At 37.9% G+C, this 17,623-nt stretch overlaps 1 protein-coding gene across 17 annotated transcripts in view; it reads right to left on the bottom strand.

The window, feature by feature from the left end:
- NRXN1 (neurexin 1) overlaps nt 1–13,592 on the bottom strand; it is a 1,058,130-nt gene extending 1,044,538 nt beyond the window's left edge. For 14 of the 17 annotated variants that reach the window (XM_069494608.1, XM_069494610.1, XM_069494618.1 and 11 more), the window contains exons 1-2: nt 13,441–13,592; nt 9,001–10,682 (exon numbers count right to left, since the gene is read on the bottom strand). In XM_069494608.1, coding sequence (XP_069350709.1) covers nt 9,001–9,772 — 772 coding nt within the window. In that variant the 5' untranslated portion in view covers nt 9,773–10,682; nt 13,441–13,592. Of the gene's footprint in view, nt 1–9,000; nt 10,683–13,440 lie in introns of those variants that run through there. The other 3 variants (XM_069494606.1, XM_069494607.1, XM_069494616.1) reach the window with 1 other exon arrangement.
- Nucleotides 13,593–17,623: the final 4,031 nt, after the last annotated feature.

Genomic DNA, 17,623 nt, shown 5'->3' with positions numbered 1-17,623 from the left:
TTTGGCTTGTCAGGTCAGACTTATTTTCCTCCCACTTCTTTCCAATAATAGTTTCTCATATATACCAGAAATAGCATAGAGAATACATCTTTCTAACTCTAAGAACCACTCCTAAGTTCAATTTTAGGCAATGTGTTAGGAAGGCAAACTCACTTATTCAAAAAGAGGCACTATCTTCTCATTATGAAATTTCAGTTAAGTGCCCACTGTACCATCATCTATATCTTCAGCAGAACCATGTTCTGACTCAGCAACTCTCACTAAGTGTCTATTTATGTGACTGGGCTAGGTCTTTCCATTTGTGCTGAATCACCATGGACTTTGATATTTTCAATAATTTTATCTTCCAAGCTCTGAAATGGATGGAAATTTTGTGTCATGTTTTGTTTTTTCACTAAAATGACAAAAATTAGTTGTGATCTTTATATGCAATATATTAGAGCTTTATTTCTAGTTACAATAGAGTAGAATCAACCCCATAAGCATAACATGAAAAGAAGGTCAATAAAAGAAACAAATAAACAAGTCTAATGGAAACAAAGAGGGATGAATTCTGACAAGCTATTTCATTTTCTTCATTATCATGTCATTAGGAAGTGGCACGAAATTTAAGGGTCTGTCACAACCCTCAATCTGAAGGCTTTATTTTAAGTCAGCCATTTAAATTAGCACCATGTTGACAACTAGTAAACAAATTCCCAGCATTCATTTGATAAGTGAAATACAGAAGTTGTGTTATATGATGGACAGAGCTGCTTGCTGAGGTATTGGGAGAACATAGATTCAAATTCCAGCACTGCCATTTTACTATCTGTTGGACTTTTAGTAAATGTGTTTTCCTAACCCATAATTTTCTCATTGGTAAAATGGGAATTTTATAAAACCTATTAAGTAGGACAGTTGTGGAAATTAATAGAATAATATGGACAAAGCACACTGTATAATGCCTTTCACTCAATGAACACTAAATAATAATAACTGTGATTCTAAGCAGAATGACTTCAAATTGTACTCAAATTTGAGAGGTGCTTATGGAACCATTAAAGGAGGGATATCTAGTGCATTTTTTGAAATAAGTTGATGGAATTTAATATTTTGGGGGGAAATATGTATATTTGTAGACTTAGAGAGTACTATGAGAATTATATGTTTGAACTAACTAATATTGCATTTCCCAATGTTCAATTACTTATTCAAGTATTTACTGAGCTTTAACGAAATACTCATCATTCAATTACTTAACAATTCCAGCAGTTTAATTGTCCTAATTGGAAAACTTACATTACCTGATGGCATTAGTAGGATTTTTGCTCAATTGATGCAAATGTAAGGTAATAACTTATGTTTTATTTCTAAACATTATAAAGAACAAGAAAGTGGAAAACAATTCAAGTTCAAAGGTTATAAAAGATGTTTAAAGCAGAGTACTCTCTCCACTCACTCTGAAATTTATTCATACATAAATACACTTGTTCTCCTGAATGGTCTTTGGATATACATTACAAATATTTGATGCTTTTACCCCAAATTTTTCAATATGGATTTCCATTATGGATTATTTTGTAAGTTTATATATATATGCATATATGTACACACATACACACACACACAATTTCAGTGCATTGATATTCAGGGTATTCACTAAGCAGCATTCCTATTTTAATTTGAAGGAAGGATTTTTTAAAAGTTGAGGTAGAGCTTACATATGGTAAAGTACATAAATTTTAAGTGTAAAGTTCAGTGAATCTTTACAAATATTATTATATACACCCATGTAAGCACCACCCAGATCATGCCCAAGGACGTTGTTTTGTCCTCTTCTAGTCAATACCACTAAAAGGACAAGGGAACCAATTTCCTCTTTACTTAGCTTGTCATAATACCAAAATATCAACATATAGTAAGAGAACTCTACCAAATCTGATGCATACTAATTGGGCATAAATGATCTGAAATACATCTAAAATGATCCCAAAGTAGATTTACAGAAACATGTTTAAAATTTTTACTATTAAATACACAACATCCTACACCCATCTATCTTGCTGCCATTAAATGCCTCTTTCAAATTTTTAAGCTTTTTAAATTGTTTACATCTATTATATACTCACAAACAATCTGTCAAGTAGGCTGACAGGAATTCACTATATATTAATAAGCTAACTAGGTGATTTCCAAATTTCTGATCTTGAAAATTGAAACATATAACATTAATGGTCTTACTGTACTTTTAACATCTATTTAAAGGCAAAGCTATATCTGGAATTTAGTTCTTCAGAACCCAAACCTCATTCTGTTTATACACAAAATATAAATAATAACATGACAGGAAAGGAGTATGAGGGTGCCTGGACACATCTATTCAAGTAGAATGACATGGAATCCAAAAGGGAGGAAACCAAAAGTCATGGAATCTCTGAAGAGCTCTAAACCAAATGACAAAAAAAAAATTTTTTTAAACACGAATTAGAACATTTAAAACCATTATGCAACGATTGTGTAAATTTACCTATTCCTGCACTTATAAGTAATAGAAAAGAGACAGACCTATAAAATTATAGAGAAGTACACAAGAAAAAAAGTGCAAGTTTCGCATATTATTTTTTAATAAGCTAAAAACTTTTAAAATGTAAAAATAATTTATTTTGAATTATATCAAATATGGTTGCACATTTTTTGAAAGCACAGTTTGGCACAGCACTTCTAATAGTAGGTTTATTAACTCCATAATAAAACAAAACCTGATATATCTATGGTAAGGCCAAATTTTCAATAGGAGTTAACCCTGTAACCAGTGTGGCAAACAAATACTCAAAGAGAAAGGGGTATAAAATGTGGTCAATAACTGTTTTCAGGAACTGCTGTGGCTCAGAGTCCTAATTCTCACAAGTCAGCTAAGAATAATGGAAATATTACATAGTACCAGTCCTTTCCGTAGTCAGTATAATTATATTTTTAATAATCACTTTAATTATCACATTTCATTTAATGATATCCAAAAGTAGAACATGATTTCACTGGCATATATACAATTTTATGGTAAAAAAATTATCTACTTATGATAACTATAAAAATAGCTTGCTTGAACTTTTAAAGCTCATACATATTATCAAGCTTGTCTGCAGCATATGTGTAAATAACTTTAACTTACAGGAGAGCCTCAAAGACAAATTAAAAACCAGATAGACCCATTTTTATACTAAAGCTACTAAAAACATGCCCATTTAAGATAAATAACAACAGTATAAACTTGAAAGGGAAGTGATATTTTAGGTAAGTTATTAATATAGTAAAAATCACTGTTTAAGTACAGGATTGAGATGGAATATAGGTATTAGGAGAGTGAAAGAGTTTCTACAAATGCTTTTGTGTTAAATGATTGCTAAATCATAAAATTCCCAGAATTTTTTTTTTTTTACTATTTTGAAATACAGCTAGACATGGGTAACATTAGAAATACAATCACATAAAATAGAAACAGAGGTTCATTGTCTTTATAAGTTGAAACTTTTGGGCAATTAAAGGATCATTATTACTTTTTTTTCTCTTTGTTTTTTTTTTTTTTTTGCTGCATTACTACTGATAAGCAAGGATTATTTTTATATTAGAATTTCTTTTTGATGAGAAAGAAAGAAAAATTCCACATTTGAATTTTGCTTGAAAGTACCCCTAAAGAAAATGGTATCAGTGGTAATGGTGGTGGTAATAACAAAAATAGCAAGTGTCCACTTATACAATGCTTACTATGTGCAGGCACCATTCTAAGAGCTTTACATGAAGTCACCTGCTTAATTTTCTTAAGAGTCTTAGGAATTAAGTACTATTCTTACTTTAATTTCACAGATAAAAAAAAATTGAGGAATAGAAAGTTTGAGTGTACCACTTGAAACCAGGCAGTTTGGCCAAGAATCTGTATAATTTAACCTTTACTCTACAAATGCATTTCAGAATAGAAAAACAAATCTCAAAATAATACATTCTATTTCATTTGTGGCATTCTGGAATGGTAACTCAGCTTTTATATTATTATTTTACAGACAAGATAAGCTTTTCAAATAGACAGACACCTTTCATTATCATACTTCAAGAACTTCCCAGACATTTCATCTAGATCAAAACTATTGATGAGATTCTTTGTCCCACTCAAAGCTTTTTCAACACAGGTGATCCATCTTTTCCTATTATATCAGACTTCAAACAAAACTCTGAATCATTTTTGTCCAATATCTACTTTTACAAAAACTGCTTAAATTTAAAAACTGACAAAGATTATAGGTACCTACATAATATTTTCCTTTATTGTAGTAGTTAAAATGTTGAATCAAACAACCAATTTATATTGTCACAAGAAGACACACTGAGCAAGGTACTTGGGGCTATAATAAAGTATGGCATTGCCACTGGGTTCCACAAGCTCAAAGACTCTATGGGTATAACTGAGGGAAACCACATGATAATCCACATAAAGGGTTCAGGTAATGCTTTTTACAGGTGGAACTAAAGTGTTCTAAACAGTAAATGGCCTTAGACTTCTATACCTAACCAAACCCATAAAGATTCTAACTTAGAGAAAGAACCTTATTTTCCCCCAGTTCAGTCTACCACTTACAATGGGTGCTTAACAAATGTTGTTGACTGACAAACAGAAAATAATGTTTTGCCTTTTTCCCTGGCCCCCTTTCAATCTGTTCTCTACACTGCAGCCAGAGTGACATTTTTGAAATATAAATTTGATAATGCCATCCTCCTCCCAACCATCCACACTATACTTTCTCCATTGCTCCTCCATCACTTTTATGTTAAAGACTAATATCCTTGGCATGATCCAGAAGGCCCTACATGGCCTGGACCCAGTTCTCTCATGAGTATGGAGTTAGACCTAAGCGACATGAACATGTTCAGCCATCCCCTCCATCAGAATTCTGTACCTGTGCTTTCCTTCGCTAATACTCCTCTGCCTTACTTTGCTAATTCCTTCTCCTCGTGTTTCAGATTTTAGTTTAATAATCACTCCTTAGGAAAACCTTCTTTTATTAGGTCAGCTGACACCATTTTAAGTTCTCATAGTATCATGTTATCCATCCTTCAAAATACATGCCACCATTTTAAGTTTCCATTTTTTTTTTAAGTTAATATGCCTCCTTACTAGAATATGAAGCCTATGAAGGTAGGAACTATTTCTGAGTTTACTTATAATTTTGTTGTATAAGTCTAGTACTCTGGCACACACATAGCTCTTAACATTTGTTAAATAAAGAAATAAACAATTAAATGAATGAGTGAGTGAATAAGTGAAGACTGTTGTCTGTCTGGTCACATCAGTAAAATCATAGAAAGGAGGAGATTTATTAAGTCATGGCTATCACACTGTTATTTCAGTACTATTAAACAATCAGTCTGCATAAGTCATGTGTTTATGGACATTTAAATAGAGAAAGTGCAAAAAAGTAACACTCACAGTCTAATGAAATTTTAGTATATTTGACCTTAAAAATGCATGAGACCTGAATATGGAAATCATGAGAAGTATAACTTAATTTCTTCTTGATCACCCTTGTTGTTTCTAAGCTGGATAACTATGGAATTCACTAATTCTTTCAAGTTGTTAGAAAACTATTAGTACCCTTAAGTAGAAACTTGTTAAATAATAATGTTCCAGGGGCACTTAGATGAGATGAATATGAAAAAACTATGTATCTCTTAAACATCCATCATTCAGGAAAGATGACATTTTTGGTTAGTTGAGTCCTGAAGCTGACTCTCAGAGTCAAAGATGTATAAATTAGTTCTGTTCCATCAACCATATATATGTATTTTTTTCTCTTGAATAACACCTGAACCTGAAAAAAAATCTCAACCCCAATGAACTGGAAATCTCATTCAGCAGGCATTATGATAGAGTTTGGGAATAAGAGTGTTTATGCTCTTATCCCGGCTCTACTACAAACCTGGTCATGACATATAAGATTTCCTGGGTTCTCTCTCCTCAGTCCATGAATAAATAAATACATAAATAAATCTTGCTAGGCTTAAATAAAAACAAAACCAAGATGAAACTGACTTCATTCAACTAAAATATTCTAGAAATTCATAGGTGAATAAGTTGTTTCAATGTACTCTTGTCTGGGCAGGGGGGAAGACCGAAAATCTTATTTTCTTATTGCAGTCTTATTGTCTTTTCAGTAGTTCTTATTGTATTTTAAATATGAAATCAACTAAAATAATACTAAAGTGCAAAAGGAATGGTAGTTGGGACCAGAGATCATTTAAATTTGTGTTTAATATTTGCTTGTTATTTTTTCCCTATATTTTCTCTAATGAATGTGGATTTGTTTTAAAATTAGTTTTTATAAAGAATGTGCCAATCAGTGTAAATACTGGCTCTATAGAAGCAGAGCTTTGTTTATACTTCATCTGAATAGAAATCATCTATCTCTAGCCATCAATACATGATCGGTGCTGGGAGAAGCATCCATTCTCAATTAATTATTCAATAGTCACTTGACACACACGAAACAGGGAAAATAAGCAAAATGGAGCCAATCCTTGTAGGAAGACGGACTCTGCCTTATCACTCCATCTCCCATTTCTGTGATACTCAGAAGAATCCAGCCTTTTGTTTTCCTTCCATGACTAGTGGTGATCTTTACATTCCGTTTTCACCTCAATTTTTCAAAATGAATCAATGCTCCAGAGAACAATCCTGATGGATTTGCTTTTCTGAGTTGAATTATCTTATGCATCAGGCACTGTACTGTTCAATTATACATTTTGGTAATTCCAAATTCTTTATCTTATATAAAGAGCTATCCATTTGCCAAAATAAAATACATTTCAGAGACATCTAATTCTGCTTCTCTTTAATATATTACTTTTTGCATTCTTTCTCCACCTTAACTGTTCCTGCTTATGCATGATCCTAGATCCCTACGTTAAAAATGCATAGAAAAATAAAAATTTTCATTTAAAACACCCTCCCACACAGTACAAGCTGTCATTGTGTCATTTTTGTTTTCTAATTTAAGAAAGGAAGTTATATTTCATGTGTCCTGCATTAAATTGCCTTCTCTATCTTTTAAAGTGGCATTAGGATACTTAAAGCAATTTTACCTTGTAAAATAATGTTCATTTTTTAATTTATTTTATTAACCAGTGCAAAGGTACACAACTTCAAATTGCAATTTAGAAATCATCATATCTTGCTATCTTATTCATGATTTACAATTAGGTTAGATTTAAAACATAACTATAACGCCTGATCTAACACCTATGGAAATTTACTGCAAAAGCTGAAGTACAGTGTAGGCCATGGAATTACACAGCCTTCATTAATTACCTAAACCAAAACATAATAAAATACAAAAACCCACATGAAGGCAGAGTGGGAATAAAATAGCCCTTTCCTTTATTTTTTAATCCCCCAATACTATGAAAGCTACAGAACTCTCTTAAAGACCAGTTTTTTTCCTTCCGAACTAACTGCTTTTGCTGTTTAAACAATTACAAATTTTATCAAGTCTTCATTTTCTCTTAAAGTCAAGTGAGAGAGAACTGCCAAGTCTAATAAGATTTACAAAGGCTAGTTCCCCTTAGCAGTGTCAGCAAAAAAAAAAAAGACATTATACAATAAAACACAGTCACACATAGAGCTTTTGTCCCTATAGCTTTCAAAATCAGACTTAACAATTCACCTTTTTTTACCCATTTCAGCCATAAATATCATTAATCCATGTGTTGATTGCCTTGATTTGACCCATAAGCTATCTACTTTAAACTCTGACATCTTCTCTCCTGCTTAGCCAGTGACATATCCATATTTCATCACTTACTCACTTTCTGTTCATAGATTTTCCATATTTATACCACAATATTTGCCTTGGTTTGTCATGTAACAACATCAGAAAAACACACTGAAGACTGAATTTATTTGTAAAGGGGAGAAAATAAAACTTAGGTACGATTTTTGTTGTTTAATGTCACACTGTTTCAATCCCCCAAGAACCACAGAAATTACAATTTGGCCTCCACTACTCAGATAAATGTCATTAGTTGATTATCCTTAGAAAATCACTTGCAATACCTCACGTGCATGCCCTGTTTATTAGCCTGCAGAAGCTTCCTAATCCAGCAACATCTAAATTTCTCTACTACTGTATTTCTCTTTCCAAGGCATGTGTTAATTGAGAAAGATATTATTGAATCTTAACATTTTAAAACCTTAGCTGACCTGTCTCGCACTTCAAGAAACCACAGAAATCACAAAATTCTACTTAAATTTGACAAATGTTGGACTTGGACATAACCATAGAAACCAACATTAATTCCAAAAAAAACCCTTCTTCCTGTTAATGAAGAAAAGCTTCACGTCTCCTCCTCCCCCTTTTCACAACCAAGAGCAAGTCTTTACCACTCTGTTTGCAAAAGGCATAGCAGTGCCTGTGAACCCTGTCTCTCTCGTCCTTTTATCAGAGTAACCATAACCACATGGGGATTCTCAACCATGGCCATGGGGAACCTCTCCTACACTTCATTTTTCATCAAACACGTACCCAATCTTCTAGCATCTAGATGCTTGTCTGCATCTTACGGGCAAAGTCTGTGTGTTATAGATTTAGAGGTGGCAGAGGGACACATATAGCAGTCATTTATGTGGGCCATGACCCAATAAATACAGGGACCAACCTGCCAAAAAACGGGAGGGATGAGTAGAAGCCGTTCTATTTGCCACTAGGAAGGAAGTAGGGTTGGTGGAAGGGCTCCGGGAGGAAACTGAACCCGGAAGTGTGGGCTGCTCAATCATTAAGAGGATTCCATGGGAGGAGCCGTGGGAAGTGGTAATATACAAAGGCCGCCAGAAACAGGCCTTCACCTCAAAGCAAGCTGCCACAAGTTGTCCAGAGATGGAAGACCCCATGCACCAGCCCAGTCCCACCTGCCTTGCCCTGCCTCCCCGCACCCGGCCCAGGCCCGGGCCCCCGTGGGTCGGGCGTCGGGCCTTACCTTGGCTGCAGTCCTTGCCACGGAAGCCAGTTCTCGAGCAGTCGCACACGGCCTGGTCGTCCACCACGGAGCACACGCCTCCATTGAGGCACACCCCTCCCTCGCCTTCCTCTCCTGCCTCGCACGGGCTCCCGCCGCCGCTATTGGGCGGCTCGTCGTCCAGCTTCACCTCGCCGCTGTCCACCGGCAGGGCCTGGGAGGAGTTGACCCTCACGTCACGAATCCACCCTTTGAAGGGCTCCCGCTCCCTCACCGAGGCCAGGGTGAGCTTGAGCGCCGCAGCCCGCAGTTCCGGGGGCAGGCCCCCGACGAAGAGGCTGCTGAACACCGTCATATCCCTGCGCTTGGACTTAACCTCCACCCACTTGGCCTCCACCTGGTCGATGAAGAGCGTGGTGTTGCGGAACTGGCGGCGGATGCGCACGTTGTGCCAGGCGCCGTCGTTGACCGGCGTGTCGGCCAGGAGCGTGGCGGGCTCCGCGCAGAAGATGGAGAAGCTGAGCTGCAGGCGGCCCCCGCGCGTCAGGATCAGCTCCAGGAAGTCGCAGAAGCCCTCGTCGTCGAAGTAGAGCACTAGGCCACGGGCGCTGCGCGTCTTGAGCTGGAAGCTCATCTCGCTCTCGCAGCAGGCGTTCCACTTGGGGAAGCGCGTCCACTGGCCCTCAGCGCCCGGGAACTCCAGCCCGCTGCCCAGCTCTGCCCAGCAGCCCAGGAGCAGCAGCGAGAGGCACAGGAGAAAGCAGCCCCCGCGCTGGAGAAGCGCCGTCCCCATGCTCGGGGCTGGGGTGCGGCGGGGGGGTGCCGGGGTCGACAGGGTCAAAATGGTCCTGGACACCGTGATGAAGAAATAAGGGTCCCAAGAGAAAGTAGGGTAAAGGAATAGGCAGGGTGGGAGGGATGTGCCCTCCTTTAACTAGTTCTTTTTTTCTTCTTTTTCTTCCAACAACCCCTCCCTCTCTCCCTATAGTCCCCTTCCAACTGGAAAACGTAGACCCCAGTGGTACAGACCAGCCACAGAACTTCCAGACCAAAGGGAGGATACACTTTGGAGGCAACGTTCTGGAAAAGGCGTCAACAGAAGATCAAGGGAAATCACTGATCCATTGAAGTCTGGTGAACCAGATTAAGGGCATCTGTGGTGTCAGCAGATACTTCACTCCTCAAGTACCATTGTCTGCCGAGTACCACCAGCGGTGCCAGACAAAAGTGAACTAGTTAGAGTCAGTAAGAAGCAAACACTTTTCTCCGGGAAGTGCCAAAAACCAGCAGTGACTCAGTATCCTTGGAAGCTTGTGAATGCCTCAAGTGTTTCTCCTGCAGATGTAGTGTCCCAAACCGGAACGGAGGAAAGAGGCTTGCCTCTTTAGAGTAACCTCAGAATAGCTTCAAAGGCCTGCTTGTTCCATCATGTCATGGACTTCAACATCACTGCAGCTAAAGTCCAATTCCTTGTGCCTGACCTCACAGGCTGGACTTTACTTCTCTTTTTAATCTCCCCAACAGTAGGACTCAAAGGCAGAAGTTGTGAGATAGCCAGAAGCTGTTAGATGTGGAAATCACAACAGCTCCTCTTCTTTCCTCTCCACCTCTGGAAGGCCAAGCTAAGATGCCAGCACATCAATTGGTTGTGTATTGGTGATGCATTTTGGTTCTATTTTGTCTTTTAATAAGGACCCAGAAATCTGCAGGGAATTAAAGTTAAGGTTTAAAGTCAATTATAATATCATAGAAATCATTATTCAGCTCAGAAAGCAGGTATAGAACTGCTGCTATTAGTAAGCCAAAGAATTAACCTTATTTGATGAAGCTTTTTTTTTTGTCTTAACCTACAAGTAAGGCCTAATAGTTCCCAATAGTTAATATCACACCCTTACAATCAGACATCACATGGTTATCTTTTTCTATTCCCAAGATAGTTTTATTTTCAAAATACATGAAGAGAGAAAAAAAGGCCCTTTTAAGGATTTCTACTTGTGTGTTAGATACATGGAAAGTAAAAATATAACTTATTCAAATTTCAGTTAATAGCAGATTTTACAACAGACAAAGTAGATCAAACTGTCAGTAGGAAGCTGCCAGCTTAGATTTGTATAGCATTCCTACCATTTTTTTCTCAGAGAGTGAAGGAATATTGATGGTTTCTTGGTAGTCTCTTTTACATTTTTACACAAGTATAGTGTTCCTTTTTATTAAAGGAATACCTTTCATAGAAGAAAACATCTCATTGGAACCAATTATATATTTTTGGCAGTATTTATGTTTCAATTGCCATATTAGCTCCTCTAAAGACGAGTAAAGTATGTAATATTTTGCCTAACAGTGTAGTGATCTAAATCCTCCTCAAGTCCTTATCTGCCTGTCAGCCCCTAGGATTTGTGTGGTGAGAGCAGCAGTTGGCATGTATGTCTCCTCAGCTCCTGTGGCTCCAGGATGCTAGAATTTAAAACCATACCTTTGAATCACTCACTATACTATTAAATCACTTCTCTTTATTCAACTCTAATCTGACAGGTTCTTGAAATGGTACAGAAATCACAAATACTGGGGTTTATTTCTAAGTCATTTTTTACGAAAAAAAAAAAACATTACTCTCACAGTTTGAAAAAAATGTATCATCTGGTCATGTCAAGGAAGCACATATATTTTTCTCACCATTTGCCACTACTCCCCACCCCCCAAAGACACACACACTGCAACACAAACACAAACACACATACACCCTAAATTTATTGCCTGGACATAGAAGCTCACTATCCAATTAACACTTTTTCCCCCTACAAGCTGAAACTAGCAGTAATTTATGGCACCGCATTGTGCTGCTGCTCCTCCGTGGAGAGAGCTGAGAGCATTTCTCTTCAGTACAGAGCAATCCCTACAGGTGTCAGCTGAGAGCCACCAAGCTAGGGGATCCCACTTCAAGTTCCTCCCAGATGAAATTGATGACTGGGTCTCTCTCTCTTTCAACACACACACACAAGCACACACACGCACGCACACGCACACCGTGCACGCACTGGCACATACACTGCCCACTAGCAAAAGGAAATAAAAATCTCAGTTGGTTATTTATTATGGCTGATACATTCTATCAACAATCACCAGTCATATCTTGTCTACTCATGTGCCAAGCCCAAAGAGAGGTGCTCTTAAAAATCATCTAAAATAGCATATTATTCAATATACTTACACATTTAAGTGGACTCAGAAATCTGCTAAATTTTCAATCATTTGCAAAATAAATCTGATTGTCACAATCAAGAGTAGTGCTTTGAACCCATCCTCAAGCTTATATGTTAGAAAACCTTTTTTGCTTGTATGTGTGACTCTGCTGGAGCCAATTTTTTTATTAATTAATATTACATAGATCATATAACCTTTTCTCTCTCCTCCCTCTTGCTCTTCTCCACTAACGCACACCTTGACAATTTTTTAAGGGATAGAGGAGAAGAGAGGAAAAACCTAGAGTGTATCTATCTATAGATATAGATATACATATATGTATATTCTTACCAAAGGGAAGATTAACTGGTTCTCCCAGTTCTTAGGGGAAGCTCATTGTGTCTGAGAGTGCATCTGTATTTATATGGAGAAAGCGGATTCTCTCTAGGTGCCGGAAAGACCTAGCGAGTTCACAAATTAGAGGATGAAATAAAGGGATCTGAAAAACAATCTTACTGCAGCCAAAAGAAAAAGCGCTCTAATTCAAAAGCAGGCTAACAGCCTCATTAATCTTTTCTTTCATTTCTAGAATCAAATTCATTCCCAAGTCACTGGAAGGATCAATACAGTACAATCATCAGCTGCAGTTGCATATTTTAATGTTTATGGTATCTCTCTCTCTTTCTCTCTCTCTGACACACACACACACACATACATACATCTTTCCATGCACCCTTTAATATATATCCTAATAAAGAACCTGAAATATTTGGGAGAAATTTTAGAAGTGCCTATCTTTTTGCCCCTGGCTTTTGCAAAGTCCCTCAATACCAATGCACACCCAAAATTCTCCTTGGCTTTCCCGCCCAGTCTCTAAGCTCCATCTCTAATACCAGTGCAGTTTCTTGGATCGTAGACTCTACTCCACAAATTAAGGATAGGCACAGTGTGGGGCTGATGAGGAAGGGAAAGAAATACATAGATATAGATGTATTTTATTGCTTTGATTTCTAACCTGCCTATTATTTTCTTTCTTTTGCTAATAAATCACTGCATTCAGCCTTTAAGTTACTATCCCAGTTCCACCATCTCATATTCTTGCCATCTATTTAACAGGCTTCCCGCAAAGCAACCAAGATCTACACTCCTCCACCCTCCCACCACCCATCCTTCCCGGTGTATTTGTGGCAGATCCTGGCTCAGTTGCAATGGGGAAAGATATCCCTTCTCCAGCTTGCCTCGCCCCATCCCCTCCCCCCAACCCAAATTGAGCTTCTTTACCTGTGTGGTTATTCCCTTTAGCTCGAGCCAGAGCCTGAAGCATGCATCAGTCAAAGCGAATTTCCTGAGGTCTATGGATAAGGCGACTGCTGCTGCCTTTTCAGAGGCGTCAGGCTTGAGCGTCTATCTCCAGGAGTGCGGGAGGGGAGAACAGGCAACGGAGGGGAGCAGGAGGAGGAGGAGGAGGAGAGGGAAAGAGCTGGGAAGGAAGAGGCGGCGGTGGAGCCCAAGAAGGCTGGGTTACGTGACGCTGGGTGCTGTCCTTCTGAAAGAGAAGGGCGGAGCTGAGCTCTCCGCAGTACCATGGAGAACAGCGGGCCGTCCTTTGGCTGGGGAGCGGGTGGGCTCAGCCAGTGGGCGCAGCCCCTCCAGGTCTGGATGCTGCGAAGTAAGGTGCTTCTACCTTTGCATCCTGTCTTTGCAGGGGGAGCCCGATCCTGGGGGCGGGAACCTGCCGCAAGCGCTTCTAACTTGTCACCACCCTCCCTCCCCCATCAGAGAGAGAGAGAGACAGAGAGAGAGAAAGAGAGAAAGAGAACCACGTAGCCTACTGAGCATGCCCAGGCCCCTGCTAGACCCACAGAAAGCTGTATGGAGATTCCACTTCTCCGGGGTTTAGTAGTGATTGGGCGGGGATACCTGAGACTGTGCCAGGAAAGGGCCCGGCAGTCAAATAGAAGGGGCCAACTAGTCGGATGAGCAAAGATTATGATGAGCTCTGGCTTTACTTGTGCACCTTGGTCTCCTGCTTAGAACCCTTGAAAAGCTGCAGCTCTTCGAGGAATGCAGAGACACGCGGGACTCACACAGGCACTGGCGTTCTCCAAGATCCAACGTCCCTGCCCCACCCCTTACTGTGCCTCCTGAGTAATCACACCAACCTTCAAGATCTGCCTAGGCTGTGGAAAAAAGATGTAAGAGGGACCCACCAGGCTAACATTCCAACTTGGAGACCGGGATCAAGTGTGTCTGACAAGGTGCTTTTCGCTGCAGTCTCTCGTCACTCTTCAGCTTTCTTTGCTCTGTCTTGGCTATGAGCATCCTGAGCTGAAGCAAGTTCTCTACCTGTTTAACTCTTCCCTCAGTCTCCTCCTTCCTTTTGCAGCTGGTAAAACCTGGAGAAAGTGAAACTCCGTGCAAGGCTCTAACCTTATAACTGGACATGTCCAATATGCATTGCTCGGTCTGGTGAGAAAGGGGTTAATTCTAAGGGAGCTTGCAGAGTAGGTGGTAGAGAAGTCCGGAGACTGTGGTTTTAGTCCTATGGGCATTTAAATTCCTATTCCTGTTATATTCCCAGTCTGGGTTAGTTTTGGAGCACAAACAGCAGATATTTTTATTTCAACACCACAAAACTAATAGTCTCAGCCCCAAATGCTATAAGGTAAGACTATTTTCAGCCTTCAGGCACTATAACGCAAGAATTTCAGAACTAGACAAATTCAGGAGCACTGAAATAAGATACATTCAAAATGCAATATTTATTTTCTTCCGAAAAAAACAGAACTAATTCCTATGATAAGCCTATTTACACTTTGACTACTTTTGTAAAAGAGTCTAAATAATCTAGAGGCAGGTCCCACAGTCTTTAATATTTTTTATTGTCCTTAGAAAGGCAGTTTAGTCAAATGGTTAAATGTGTAGCACATAGATTGAGTTTGAATTCTATTTCTGCCATTTATTAACTGTGACCTTGGCAAGATACTTAATCTTATGATGCTTCAATCACCTCATCTGTAAAATGGATATAATAGCTCCCACTTCATGTGATTGATGTTGTGAAGATAAAATGAATAAATGAACATAAAACATCTAGAATTGTGTATTGAGTAAAAATTAGCTATTTTTATTCATTATACCAGTTCTATTTTATCCAAAGGAAGGCATTTCTCTGAAACTCAAATTTGTTGACTGTAAAATAGAGGTACTAGTGATTTCTAGTTCATTCCATGGGATTGTTTTGGGAATGTAATAAAACAATAATGATTAACATAGTTGTTTAAAACACAAGTGAAATTTTAAATAATGTAAAGCCAAGACACAGAAACATAACTTATCTAAGGTTATACTAAATGAACTTGGAACACAAAACAGTCTACTTAATTCAGGGTCTTTTTCCATTTTTCCTACCATTTACCAACGGGTTCTAGAGTAAATAGCACAAACGATACACCGGGATATATTTAGCATAAAACTAAAGCTTATTGCAAATGCGGAATGGACAGCCAATTTTCAAGAATTAAATCTAAATAGGTTCCATCATGCTCTTAAGATTTTGTGTGTACATTCATCAGTGAACATTATGGCAGTGGCAGAAGACGTTTAGAGGCACTCTTTAAAAGTCAAAGTCCTGCCTTTTACCTGAATTCTTAAAAACCTATTATTCACCACCAGTGTATATCATCTGAACAATTGCCTAGTTTATTTCATTTTGCCTTTGTGAATTTTTATATATCTTTAGTGGGGCTACACGGTGTTTCTCCTGGGCCACAGTTTTCCTTGGGATGTCTTTTGTGCTATCTTGATTCAAAGAAATGTTAACATTCTTATGCTTCATGCATAAGTTTCAAAATAAAATAAATCCTGTGTGCCCACTCCCCACCAACACACAGGTACTACCTATATAAATTGGGGGACTAGACTATGTCTTGCAGTAATCTGCAATGAGCAGATTAAAAGTACCTATTATTTTTAGTCTGAAGAATGTGGACAACCACAATCTCTTTATTTCAATAAATATGCAGGGGAAAAATTATCAGTGTGTGCTTAGATTGGGAAAATATCACAACATAATTTAATGATAAAGGTTTTTAATTTATTTTAAAGTATGAGTTCCTCTGTTTCTACATAAATCGATTCAACTCTCTGAGGGCTAGCTTCTTCATCAGTAAACTGGAGATGAGGGCACTTTATAAGATTTGTTGAGGATAATGCCAATGTTGAAGGTAATTGTGTGCCTCCTCCATGCCAAATGGTGCTCACAGCAACTCTAAGAGGTAAATTCTAGGATTTCACTCATCTTATCAATGAGAAATGTGAAGCATAGAGAGATTAGTCAAGATAGTCAAAGTCACTTACATAGTAAGTGTCAGCGTGAGGCAGGATACAAACTGATGACTGTGATCTTAACCACCTAGCTACATTGCCTGTCAGCAAATGATCAAATATATCTAGCCCAGTGCTTGGCAGAATACAGATGCTAATAATTGTTAATATGTTTTTCCTTTGAAGATTTTCATCAGGAGGAATACAGGAAACTAAACAGTCCACTTTGGAATATTGTCATGCCATTTTTTAATGACTAGTACTGTACGAAATATAAGATATTTTATACATTTTGTTATTTTGTACCTTACAGGTAAGATGTTTTGAATGCTCTTATAATTTTTTTGTTTGTGGGCAAGATATAAGATAATTCTTATAGATTTGAATTTGAGGCAGTTTAACATTTTTCAGAACAATCTAGTATTTTTCTAGAAGACGGGAACTAGAATTAATTCCTCCTGAATCACCTCAGGGACGCTACCAATTTCAGACTACAGTAGTGTGTTAAGTGTTTTAACTCCTGCCCCTTGCTACCACTCAAAACAAATGAGATAATTGTGAAATCAAGGTAGTTGTTTATGATTATGTCTGATTAGGAGAATTTCTAGCAACCTAAATGTGGAAACATAAATAATAACTCATGCCATAAACTGGTAAACATTTTGCAACAATGAAAATGGAAATGCATGATCACCAAAAACAAATACATTTCCATAAGTTATTAAATATTAATGAATATTCTAACATGGAAACTTGCTCCACACTAAAAATAAATGAAACTAAGTGCTAAGATTTTTTGACTGAGAAATAAATGCAACAGAGATACTCTGTGTTTATTGCTGCAATCATAGCCTGTGCTTTAACATTAGGAAATCAGTGTAAACACCTACTTTCTCAATTAACATTAAGGCAAAGTGGAGGCTTTGAGATACCTGTGAATTCCAAGACTGATATCAATTTTGAAGGGGGGTTTACTTTTACTAATATAGCAATATAAGAAGAAATACATGGTAATAATGAGGGAAAATATCAATTGATATACATTAAATACCTTTTCGCTAAAGATGGGTAACAATTTAAAAGAACAGTAAGAGTGATCAGTCTGAGGGTATTTTCTGTTTATTTTGATATAAATGAT

The sequence above is a fragment of the Eulemur rufifrons genome, chromosome 19 (assembly GCF_041146395.1).
Source record: "Eulemur rufifrons isolate Redbay chromosome 19, OSU_ERuf_1, whole genome shotgun sequence".
NCBI lineage: Eukaryota > Metazoa > Chordata > Mammalia > Primates > Lemuridae > Eulemur > Eulemur rufifrons.
Note: the sequence above shows the minus strand (reverse complement) of the source record. Positions and strands in the feature narration are given on the sequence as shown.